This window comes from Sorex fumeus, unplaced genomic scaffold (assembly GCF_029834395.1).
Source record: "Sorex fumeus unplaced genomic scaffold, SorFum_2.1 ptg000029l, whole genome shotgun sequence".
In the NCBI taxonomy this organism is placed as follows: domain Eukaryota; kingdom Metazoa; phylum Chordata; class Mammalia; order Eulipotyphla; family Soricidae; genus Sorex; species Sorex fumeus.
The window spans coordinates 2,680,356-2,692,848 of record NW_026606086.1 but is presented as its reverse complement, the minus strand read 5'-3'; the positions used below and the strand labels follow the sequence as shown (position 1 = coordinate 2,692,848).

At 55.8% G+C, this 12,493-nt stretch overlaps 1 protein-coding gene across 3 annotated transcripts in view; it reads right to left on the bottom strand.

Annotated features, from left to right (window-relative positions):
- Positions 1–10,700, bottom strand: part of RNF130 (ring finger protein 130) — a 49,445-nt gene extending 38,745 nt beyond the window's left edge. For all 3 annotated transcript variants that reach the window (XM_056115694.1, XM_056115693.1, XM_056115695.1), the window contains exon 1: positions 10,384–10,700. In XM_056115694.1, coding sequence (XP_055971669.1) covers positions 10,384–10,633 — 250 coding nt within the window. In that variant the 5' untranslated portion in view covers positions 10,634–10,700. The remainder of the gene's footprint in view (positions 1–10,383) is intronic.
- Positions 10,701–12,493: the final 1,793 nt, after the last annotated feature.

Sequence of the window (12,493 nt, the reverse complement as noted above, 5' to 3'; positions counted from 1 at the left end):
GGGGAGGGGCGGCACTCTGCTTCTTCCCACCAGCAGGCGAGAGGCGGACTATCCCAACTCAGGGAAGGAAAACAAAGGCTGGGACGCTCCCAAACTCTGGGCGTGAGTCTTCAGAGGGGAAACCCAAAGAAGGGCAGAGATGAGCCCCCTTTTGCCTTCTTAACAAAGGAGCGGTGGGTGGGCACTGCTTGACTGTGTCTCAAGAGTGTGGGCCACTGACACAGAGAGACAGTCTGGCAACATCACTCCAAACAAACATTCATTCAGAAGGATATATGCACACCTATGTCCATCGCTGCCTTAGGACAACAGCCAGGATACAGAACCAACACAAGCGCCCAACTACAGGTGAATGGATCAAGATGTTTTGGTGAGGGCCAGAGAGAAAGTACAGTGAGTAGGGTGCTTGACTGGCAAGTGGCCGACGGGGTTCAAACCTCAGTATTTCATCTGATCTCCCGAAAAATGCCAGGAATAATTCCTAGGTGGAGAGCCAGGAGTAACCCCTGAGCATCACTAGGTGTGGGACCCAAAAACTAATAAAAGTTGTAGGGGCTTGAGCAACAGCACAGCAGGTAGGGCGTTTGCCTTGCACGTGGCCAACCCAGGTCTGATTTCCAGCACCCCATATGGTCCCCTGAGCACTGCCAGGAGTAATTCCTGAGTGCAGAGCCAGGAGTAACCCCTGAGCATCACCAGTTATGACCCGAAAAGCAAAAACAAACAAAAAAAAGTGGTTGTAGTCTATACACACAATGGAATACTATGCAGCACAAAAGAAGACCAAAATCATGTAATTTTCTGCAACATGGGTGGAACTGAAAGATACTCAGCTAAGTAAAGTCAGTCCAAAGGAAAAGGACTGAGACAGAATGATGTTCAATTCCCAGCATTCCACATGGTCCCCTGAGCACCGCCAGGAGTAATTCCTGATGCAAAGTCAGGAGTAACTCATGTGCATTGCCGGGTGTGACCCCAAAAAAGCAAAAACTAAAATAAAAATAAATATAAACAGCCAGGGAGCAACACAGGGTCAGAGGCCACACAATGGAAGAACTGATTCCCAGAACTGAAAAAAGGGCATCAGAGCCCTGGGGGAAGAGAGGCAGGCACACTGGCGAAGGCTGTGGTGTTGGAATTAGGTACATGAGAAACCAGTATTAACAGTGTTGTAGACGACAGGAAATCAACTTCGTAAATTTTAAAAATGGTTTCTGGGGGCTGGAGCAATAGCACAGGGGGAAGGGGGTTTGCTTTGCACACGGCAGATCTGGGTTTGATTCCCAGCATCCCATGTGGTCCCCTGAGCACCGCAAGGAGTGATTCCTGAGTGCAGAGCCAGGAGAAACCCCTGTGCATCGCCAGATGTGACCCAAGAAAGAAAAAAAAAAAAGGTTTCTGGTGAGATTCACCTGGATTATGAGGTCATAGAGATACGGGGCAAGGCTGTTCAGGTTATCAGACACTCCCTAAGCCCACCCTACCTGTGGGGCCTTCCCTACCTGTAACTGCCTTACTTTTGTTTGGGAGCCACATACCTGGCTCTGTCCTCAGGGATCTCTCCTGGTGGAGCTTGGGGGATCACACAGGAATCTGGGGACCAAAGCCAGGCTGGCCACGTGCAAGGCAAGCACCTTAACGCTGTGCTACGGTGCCAGCCCCTGAGTAATTACTTTTATTCGGGTCCAACTCCTCATCTCCCCTGTTCCTCTATTCCCTATCAGCCAGAACTGAGTCCCTGAGGACCAGCGAGACAAACACGTGATTTTCAGACACATCCACGTGCTCTGAAAACCTCTGCATTTCTCCACCGGGAGCCACAGAGACAGTAACTGAGGTGCCCACTTTGCAGGCGGCCAACCCTGGTTTCAGTCCCCACATCTTCCAGGAGCAATCTCTGAGCACAGTCAGCTGTGTACCCCCTCTCCCCTACACACACCCTAAACAGTCAAACAGAGCTGGAGTCCTGTCTGATGCACCAGACCAGCTCAAGGCCCACAGCACCCTGCAGGGCTACAAGGTTTGCCAGGCCTGTGTGACCCTACACTTGGGATGCCACGCACCCCAACAGAGGGAACTTTCCAGGTTTGGGGCAGGACGCGAGGTTTGCCCCTTTGGAAGAACCAAAGCAGGAAGGTGCATTCTTGGGTGTGTGATGTCTAGGGCCCCGTTCTTTCCGGGGTCGGTGTGAGCTCCCTGCCTAGAGGCGTGGTGAGAGGCTTTTCCACACCCAATTCTCTCCCTGGCCAACTCCTGCTCTGGCTCACCCACCTCAGAACACAGTGAAGGAGATTTAGGGCAGGTTTTGACAACTCTACCTGCAATGCCATGGTTCTGAACAGACTGACTATGAAAAAACAAAAAACTGGGAGGTGATGGGTTTGAAACAATCCCCAACAGTGCCCAGAGGGCCACTCATGGCGGGACTCAGGGTGCCACATGGTGCCAGGCTCCTGTCTGTGAAGCCTGTGGTCAGTCCCTGAGCTCTCTCCGATCCTGCAGTGTTGGTTCTGCTGGGGTCCAGGACACCAGTCTGTCCCAGGCCTGGGCACAGCTGATTCAACCTTGGGAGTAGATCTCAAGGGCTCAGAGCCGAGTTCAGTATCTTCCCGTCACGTAACACTGGCTTCACCCAGGGATCGGGTCAGCTACTCAGACAGCCTCACTGGTCTCCATCTGCGTCCACCTCAAGGCACCCTTTGGTGCCAGGGAAGACACCTGGGGTTCCACATGCACAGGGGGATGCCACAGCCCTCTGCGCCCTCTCCCACAATCTGCCTCCATCCAGGCTGTTCTTATGGGTTGTTTGGGGCCGCACTCGGTGGTGCTCAGGGCTTCCTCCCGGCAGACTCAGGGAACCCTACGGGGTGCTGGGAATGGAAGCTGGGTCTGCCGCAAGCAAGGCACACACCCTACCTGCTATCCCATGGCTCAGGGCCTCCTCCCACTGAGTCTGATCTTTATAAGTTTTGCTTCTAAGGTTCACTGGCTGGGTCCAGAATCAAGATTTCCTTTCCTCAAGGGCTCACTGGACCTCACGCCCCACCTCTCTAAAAGAAATGAAGAGACACACCAGCCTCTTCCTCTTTCTGATCTCCAGATCCCTTGTGTGTGGGGGGGGGGAGGGGCGGGGGGGTCCTCACACCCTAAGCCTGTGTCCAATAGTTCAGAGAGAAACCCCACTTCCTGGAATCGTGGCTTTTGTTTTGTTTGGGGGTTTTCTGGTCACACCCGATGATGCTCAGGGCTTACTCCTGGCTGTGTGCTCAGGGGAACACATGGGGTACCGGGGCTCCAACCCAAGTTGGCTGCATGCAAGGCTGAAGCAGAAGCATGTGTGTGCACTGCAGCTGTACATGTAGTGCCTAGACGTGCATGTGTGTGCGTGTGGGGTAAGCAGGCACACAGGCGCGCTCTGTGGGTGTATGTGTTTGTGTGTGTATTTGTGTGTGTGTGTGTGTGTGTGTGTGTGTGTGTGTGTATGCGCATGCAAGCTGTGGCGCCAACATCAGCACCTGGACAGCTCCCCCCGCCGTGCCTCTCCTGGCACTCAGGAAGAAATGGCTCGGGACTGAGCTTGGAGTCTGACCTATTTCTGAAACTGCTGTTTCATAACCCGGGTCAGGACTGGCCCGGCCCTTCTGACTGCAGCAGCGGGAAGGTTAAAAACTGGCACCAGGGGCTCCATTTAAACCGCCGCCCTGATTGAGTTTGATGTGGATTCCACATTTTCAGCAAAAACCTTCCCCAACCACAGGCTACCCCGGGGAATTGTCCTTGTTCTGGGCTCCAGCCCTGACAGGCGGGGAGGCCTCTCTGGGGACCATGCCTGTGTGCTCCCCCTCCCCTCCACACACGCGACCCGACTCCCTGAGGGAGGTTTCCGGCAGTGCCGGAATGGTGATCAGCACAACCTCCAGCCGCAGATTCCGGCCTTGCCTCACCACCTCACCCCGCACAACCTCCGACTGGCACAACCCCCAACCCAAACTACGACCCCATGGCCTCAGTTTCCAGCACGGAGGACAGCGCAGGACTGAGATGACGGCACCCTGGCAGGGGGACATGGGTGCGGGGGCACAAGTGCACGTGCTCGGCAGCCCCGTGCCACTCCCCCGCCCAGGGCCCACCCAGGGCTGGCCGAAGCAGCCACAAGCAAACTCTCACCAACACTTGTGCACTGGGCCCTCCCCCACCCTGACCCCCACAGTCCCTGAACCAGCTGCCCCTCCAATCACTCCAGTGTCCTGCAGAGCACTGTGACAACCATCTCAAGGGCTTGCAACAGGCAGGAAATAATGAATGGTAAGTGTTTCGAAGAAACTGTTCAAGTGGGGGCCCCTTCCCGCGCCCCCCCCACTGGGTCTCTTTCACTATTGTTATTGCTGTTATTATTGTTGTGTCAGGGATCGAGCTCTGGCCTCTTCACGCATGCAAGAGGCACAGGCTACTCCAGGTCTGGCGTCGTGCCCCAGTAGGACAGGAAGTTCTGCCTGACCTTGCTAAGGTCACCTTACCCGCAACTGCCCCAAAAGCCCTTCCCGTGCAGTAACCTGAAGCCTCAGCAAGGGACACAGATGCCCGGCGCTGCAGGTGCTTGGACGGTGGGTTCCCTGAAATATGACATGAGCACGCACACACATACACAAACACGCTCACACACTCAAAATCACACATGGTCACACACCATAATCCACACATGCTCACACATTCATAATTATACACATATGCTCACATCCAATCACACATGCTCACACATACAGAACCGTATATCTGTTCACATATATATACAGCACAACCACACTCGTGCTCACGCACGTTCATATAAAATCACAGGCTCAAACATGTTAATACATGTTCATATACACATATACAATCACAGGTTTACATAAACACAATCACCATCATACATGCTCACACAATCACACAAATTCACACACATTTACAAACATTCACAGTCACACAATCACACATGTTCACACACAGCTACATGCTCAATCACACAATCACACATGGTCACACAATCACACAGTAACACAAAATCACCATCATACCTGCTCACGTTCACAAAAAATCAAACAAGCTCACATACATCACAAACATGCTCATACACAATTGCCAACACATCTATTCGCACACATTTACACACATTCTAGTGAAACAGAGCAATAGGATAGCAGGAGGGCACTTGTCTCAGCCACAGCCGACCTGGGTTCAATCTCCAACACCCCATATGGTCCCTGGAGCCCTGCCATGACTGATAACTGAGCACGGAGCCAGGAATAAGCCCTAAGTACCACCAAAACACACCACCACACACACACACAAAAACATCCTTGCAAAGAGGGAATTCCCAGACTTCTGGGAGGAATTTGACAACATTCCCTAGAGGGGATAAAACAGGGAGGGAACTGATCATATCATTTTTAGGGGACAGGCCATACCCAGCAATGTTCGGGAGTTACTCCTGGCTCTGCACTCAGAAATTACTCCCAGTGGTGCTCAGGGGACCATATGGGGTGCTGGGGATTGAATTCAGGCTGGGCATGTGCAAGGCAAGGCAAGCACCTACCTGCTGTGCTAGTGTTCCAGCCCCAGGTGATCATTTCTTAAAATCACTGTCTGAGGTCATAATACCCAATTCTGATTCTCTCTACAAAATGCCAAAAAGTAGGCACTGCCAGGCTGCTGCCAGGCAGTCCTGTCAAGGAGTGTCTCTCTCTCTCTCTCTCTCCTCCCCCCTCCCTCCCTCCCTCCCTCCCCATGACCACCCCACCTCCCCCCAGGCAGTTCCCAGCCTTGCACACAGCTTGGATAAGGTGACCTTAGCAAGGTCAGGCAGCCTAGGAGTCTCCCCTAAGTCCCACTAGGAGTGATCCCTGCGTGCAAAGCCAGGAATCAGCCCTGAGCATTCCCAGGAGTTGCCCCCCACACTAAAGAAATACTAGCCCCCGAGTAGAGTTACCTCCATTCACCAAGGCATTTTATTTAATGCTAAAACACAGCTTTTCTAAATATGATATTCATTTCAGAGGTATTTTAGAGCTGGAGGCATAGTACAGCAGGCGGGCACTTGCATTCTGCTGACTTGGGTTCAGTGCCTGGCACTCCATATGGTTGCTCTGGCCCACCAGGAGTAAGACCAAGTGTGGTCCAAAAGAAAAAAGTATTCTGGAACGTGTAACACTTTCAAAATGAACTTTTTTTTTTTTGAGGAAATAGTTTTGATGTGGGGGCCATACCCTATAGTGCTCAGGGCTGACTCCTGGCTCTGCAACCTCCTGGCAGTGCTGGAGGGATTCCCCTGGTGCAGAGGATCAAACCAGGTAGGCCCCATGCAAGGCCAGAGCCCCACCTGCTGACTGTTGCTCTTGCCCTTAATACCAGAGGGGTGCAAACGGCCAGCTTCCAGTTGAAGAATGAGTGTTGGAATATGGCTCTAAACATTTCAGGTTTAACATTGGTTTGTCCTTTCTCCCTTGCCACAGGGAGCTTAGGTCTATCGGGTTGCACCCATCACAGTGCTCCCAAGTCACTCCCATTCCTCTGTGCTTATCTGTAACTTCTCTGTGTTCTCTTCCCCAACTGGTTTATCACCTTTTCCTAATCAGACCATGTTAACTTGTAAGGTCAGATCCTTCTAAGGACACTGAACTTGTATTGTAAGTTAAATATTGCCTTTCTCCTCTCCTATGTCTCCTATGTCTTTTGAATAGTTTACTTCAGAGCAATGTCCTTTTTGTATCGAAACAGGAAGACAGTTAATGCTATGATTTTGTAACTTGGGAGTTAACTGACTCCGAATAATCTCACTCCTGGACATCTGCTTTCTCAACTTAAGCCTCAGTTGCCCTTAGTTGCTGGCACTCCAAAAGCAGGGTCCCGACAAGGGACTGGACGGACCCAGGGCAAGCTGTGAGCTACCCTGACATCGAAATGGGCCAGGCCAAAGCGCCATAATACTTCACTATAAGTTAAGAGCACGGTCTGGACAAATTCTGTTGTGGTCCAAAGAGTAACAACTAGATTAGGACCCTAGTAGAGTTAGAAAAAACTAATCTGGCCTGAGCACTGTAGTCTGAGATCTATAGCAAGATGGCCCCCAGGAGAGCAATCCTATAAGCTTAAAGTACTCTGACTGTGTCCATACAAAATGACTAATACTATGAATGTATGTTTGTTGGACTAAGGAGAGGAAAAACACACTTATAGATGGAATTTCAGTCTTGGGAGGGTCATCTTACTGAATGAGAATCTGACCTAGAAGCTTCCCCTGAGGGAAGGACTTTACCTCTGTTGATTGTTTGACCACACCTATATGTAAGCCCCAATCCCTCATGCTCTTGGACTTAACTGAGGCTCTAAGAGTGGACTGGGGGAATCAGAAAGAGAACGAAGTAGAATGAGGAGGCAGAGACAGGAAAGAGAAGGAAGAAGGAGCAGGATCCAAGAGGAGGATGAGGGGGAAAGAGAGAGAGAAGCAGAAGGAGAATCAGGAGAATGGGGACGAGGCTGGAGTAAACTACAATTGATACCGACCAGCCGGGCCCTCGTTCCCTCCTTCGTCTGCCCATCGTCATCGGCCTCCCCGGGGTGGGAGTAGCAACAGAGACCACCGAACGCAGGTGGCAAGAGAGAGCCGCAGCAGCCTTTCGTAGTTTGTTTTTTGATTACACGAATGAGGACAAGCCAATAGGCTTAGAAACTATAACAGCATGAAGGGATAGACATACAATTGTCACGAACCAAGTCACAGGAAAAGAACGCTCGAGTAAATAGGGGTTGGAGGAGGCAATGCTGGACACTGCCCAGGACTGGTGGGCTAGTGGCCACCAGGTCCAAGTCTGGCAGAGCTGGGGGACTGGGGTACACCTGGTTGTTGTGATGCTCTCCCAAGACCCGTGCTCCAGCCCCCTGAGCCATCGCCTGGCCCCAAAGTGCTTTGTCTTCCTAACTCCTCCTCCCAAACACATTCCTGGAACAAATTCCCACTAACAGGTGACACTATTAAATTCCCTTCACTTCATCCACTTGGCCACCATGGTGTTTTCTGACAGCAATTCTGTCTCATGTGACCTTTCTTGCCTGTGACTGGAACATCACTTTCTCCAGTGCCACTCAGAAAAGTCCTCAATAAACAAGTGAAAAGTCGTCTGAGAATCACAGCTACAAAAGCATAACAGGCAGAAGAAATTCGGTACTCTTCAATTTCCACCTCGTTGGGCTTTCGGTGGCAGGGAGTCAAACCTAACAGTGCCGGGGCCTTACCAGAGGGCATTCACCCCTCCCCGTCTGGCCCTGAAATCCTGGCTTTTGAAAGACTCACTGAACTAGCTCACCTGAGATACCCTAGCATGGTTTCAACCCCCATTCTGGGAAAAATCCCATTTTCAAGTCCCTGCTGCCAAAGCAGAACCAAGTTGGTGGTTTCTCAAAAACCCGGGGTATGGGGATCCATGAAGACCCAGTAAGGTGGGAATAGAGCCAGAAGAGGCTGAGAGATGGGAAGAAGTTTGGGTCTCATCTGGCCCGGCCCCTCCTCCAGGGCCTTTCCCTAGCCCCTTCCCCTGGCTCTCAGCCCTGCCACTCCCAGCTTCCCCAGCCCACCTGCTGGATGGTAAGGATCTCCACTGTGCACCCACGGGCAGATGCAGATCCAAACCACCCAGTTCCCACTGCTTTGGGGCACCTCTCGGGCGAGTTCCCTCATTGGAATGAAGGCCCTCCTGGGTGTACGCCCCCCCATCCCCCACCCAACTGGCAAAGCCTGGCCTGTGGTTCTGCGGACACTAACACAACCGGCCCCTCGGAGTAGAAACCCCGACAGTACCGTCAGCCTCAGTCACCCCTGTGTACAGGGGTGGGGGCTTTCACCCCAGCTTTCCCTGCCGCGGTGTCAGGGAGGGGGTGGGGGCGGGGAAGAGGCAGCTAACGCAAGCAGAGCCTGGGATCTGAGTTCAGAGCCAGGGTGTGCATCCGCGAGTGGGGGTGGGGAAGCGGACCCGACGCCAAACCACAGATTTCCAAACGCGCCGAGCTGCAGCTTCCTCTTCCTCGGACACGTGACCCCCGCTCCGGCCCCTGCAATAGGCTCCCATTGTTAGCCCGAGTTTGGCAGCGGACAGCTGTCCCCGCCACGGGCTGGCACCGGGGCCTGGGCACGCAAATATTGACGTTAGGGACCAAAGACCAAAGTTGCGTCCTGGCCAAAGGGGGGCTCCTGGGTGTCCCCCACGCCCCTACAGAGGCCGGGGGCAGTGGAGGTCCTGCCCGGGTTGGACCCCTGATCCCATCCCAGATCCAACTGAGACCCAGTTACCCGAGGAACTGACCGGGCTCCCTCCTCCCCAGACCTGCCCACCGCCCCCCGCAGCAGCAACCCCGGGGCCGGAGCAGCGTGATGACCGTGACCAGCGCAACACTGGAGCAGGACAGCTCCCAGGGCGGGGGAGAAGCGGAGGGGGGGGGGAGGCGCTGGGGGTCGCTGGGGGCCTGAGGCAGTCTGGGTGCATCTCTCCCCCACGAAAGATATTCATCACTCCCTTACTTAGCTGCCAGTCTAGGTCATCCTCACTGGAATAGCAGCTTTAAAAACATAAAACTGTTTCAAAAAAACACTTGGCACCATTGGGGTGAAGATCAGATACTGCCCTCCTAAAGCTCACAAGCGGGTCTTTGAAAAAGACATTTAAAAAAACGAGAAAGAAGAAAGTGTTCTGCCCTGCAAAAAAGTTTCCTGTAAAAAAAGGTTGCCGGTAATTTGGATCACTACATTTTAATACCAAAAGAAAAAAAAAAAACCCAAAAAAAACAAAAGGAAAAAAAACCACCTTATTCCTCTGGCCACACTGCACCAAAATAGATTTGGAAGGCAATTCTTGAGATTCTCCGTTCCTCGTTGCCTCCGTGATCCCCCACCCCCCAAATCCTGCCCTCCCCCCAGAGCCCGGCCCTGGTGACCCGAAGAACTGGCCACTGGCCCCCAGCAGGCATCAGGTTCTCCCAGGGGGGTTTGTCCAGGGGTCTATCTAATCACAAAGGGTGGGGGGACCCCAACGAAATCGGAGGCAACAAGGGGACCGGGATGCTCGCTGCCTACCGAGGGCAAACACCGACTCCGCCCCCGGGGTGTCCACTGCCCGCCCTGACCGCTCCTCCCGGCCGGCGCACAGAGTTTCCGCGCGGGGCCTCCGCCTCCTTTGTCTGCCCGCCGGTAAACAGCCCCCCAGCACGCGCCGGTCTCCTCGGCAAACCGGGGCACAAGACCCCCGGGCCGCGTCCAGGCGCCAGGGAGCGCGCGTGGGCGGGGGCGTCTGGCCCCGGCGCCGGGCGGGGCGGGGCGGTGCGGGGCCCCGGCCCCCCTCCCGCCCCGGCCCCACTCACCGCCGTGCAGGGGCAGCGGCGCCAGCACCTGCCCGCGGACCTCGGCCTTGGGCGAGTCGAGCCCGTAGCGGCCGCGGTCGATGCGGAAGGTGAGCGGCGCGGCGCGGCCGGGCTCCTGCACCGTCACGTTGATGAGCGCCGTGTAGTACTCCTGGCTCGCGTTGTCGGCCCGCGCCCGCGGCCACACGCTGCAGGTCAGCAGCGCGAGCGCGGCCAGCCGGGCCGGGCCCGCCCGCGCCGCGCCGCTCATGGTCGCTGGGCAGCCAGACCGGGCTCCGGCCGGCCGGCCCGAGAGGCGGGGCGGGCGCGGCGGCGGCGGCGGCGGCGGCGGCGGCGGCGGCGGCAGCGGGGCGGCGCGGGCGCGAGCACGGCGGCGCGGACGCGAGCACGGCCGCGGGAGCACGGGCACAGCCGCACGGGCACGGCGGCGCGGGCACGAGTACGGCGGCGCGGGGGCACGAACACGGCGGCGCGGGCACGGGCACGGGCACGAGCACAGCCTGCGCGCCTCCGGCCCGGCCCCTCAGCGCTCCCCCGTGATGGCGCCTGTCAGGCCGCGCGCGACGGCCGCTGCCAAAGCCTCGCTCCGGAGCTGAGGAGGTGGGCACCCTCCATTACCCGCCGAAGGGGACAGTTGGGGACGGGGGGAGGGGTAACGGAGCCGACTCCCCGCGAGACGCAGCGTTCCGAACGGTCTCGGCACGACTTAGAACCCCGGCGCCAGGCAGCCGCTGACGCCGACGCCCCGCTCACGCGTGAGGCCCCGCCCCTCAGCGCCGAAGCTCCGCCTCCAGCGCCGACGCCCCGCCCATCGGGGGGCTGAAGCCCCGCTTCCAACGCCGACGCCCCGCCCCATGAGTCGAAGCTCCGCCTCCAGCGCGACGCCCCGCCCCTCGGCGCCTGCGTGTCAGGCCTCCCGGCTCCCGCCCGCCCGCACGCGGCTGCATCTGTCGCTTATCCCCGCTCACCGTGCGAATCGCTCCCTGGGTGTTGGGCCAGGAGCCTACTGGGTTGTTAGCGACAAAGCTACAGAAGAAAAAGAAAAGGAAGAAACAATTTCCGCAAGTCGATTATTGTAAAGTGCGGTGAATGGGGGCGTTTGCCGTGCAGGGACCCACCCGGTTCCATACCCGGTGTCCTGTAGGACCCCAAAACCCTGCCAGGAGCGAGCCCTGGGCGCAGAGCCAGGATAAGCCTAGGGTGCTGCCGGGTGTAACCTCAAAACCAAAAAATAACAGAATAGAAGCGAAGTGCCGTTCTCCGTGAGAGTTATTTCTCCGTGAGAGTTAGCGTCTAAGCTGTCTAAGCTGCCAGCCCGAAGGTGGGTGTCAGGGACCGAGCATCGCCCCGCGGCCACAAGGTATCGCCCGGGCCCCCCACCGGGTCCTGATTACCGCGTGTTTGTTTCAAGTGGCCTCACACGGTCACCCACACCCTGCGTCAGGGCAGATCAGCCAGTGCCCTTGTTTTTTGTTTATTTCTTTGGGTTTTGGTCCCACACCCATTGGTGCTCGGACTCGCCCCTGCGTCTGTGCACCGGTTGTTCCTGAGGATTGGGGACACCGTGCGGGGGCTCCGTCCCGCGTGGGGGGTCAGACCGCCGCAGACAGACGGGCCCTGCCGCTGTGTCTGCTGTTTCCCGCAGCCCCAGCAGAGCAGCTCCATCGCTCCTGGGGCCCTTTTTGGCCCGTTAACGAGCTGCCTCTCTCTGTCTTCTCTGCTGCGTCCTGGGTGTTAGGCAGCTCCTGTCTTCCTTCTTGTTTGTTTCCAGGAATCTTGGGGCTTCCAGATTTCTACCTTGACCCATCGTGGGGTCTTCAGTCGTGGGGGACTTCTTTTCTGTGCCTGAGCTTCTTTTCATGTGTCTGTGATTTGCTTCTCTTTTCTCAGGCTTTAGCACAGCGGGTAGGGCGTTCGCCTTACAGGCGGCCAACATGGCCGACCCGAGTTCGATTCCTCCGCCCCTCTCGGAGAGCCGGCAAGCTACCGAGAGTATCCGATATGCCAGACACAGTAACAACAAAGTCTCCAATGGAGACCTTACTGGGCCCGCTCGAGCAAATCGACGATCAAGAGGAGGGCCTTTACCTTTACATTTTTACCTTCTCAG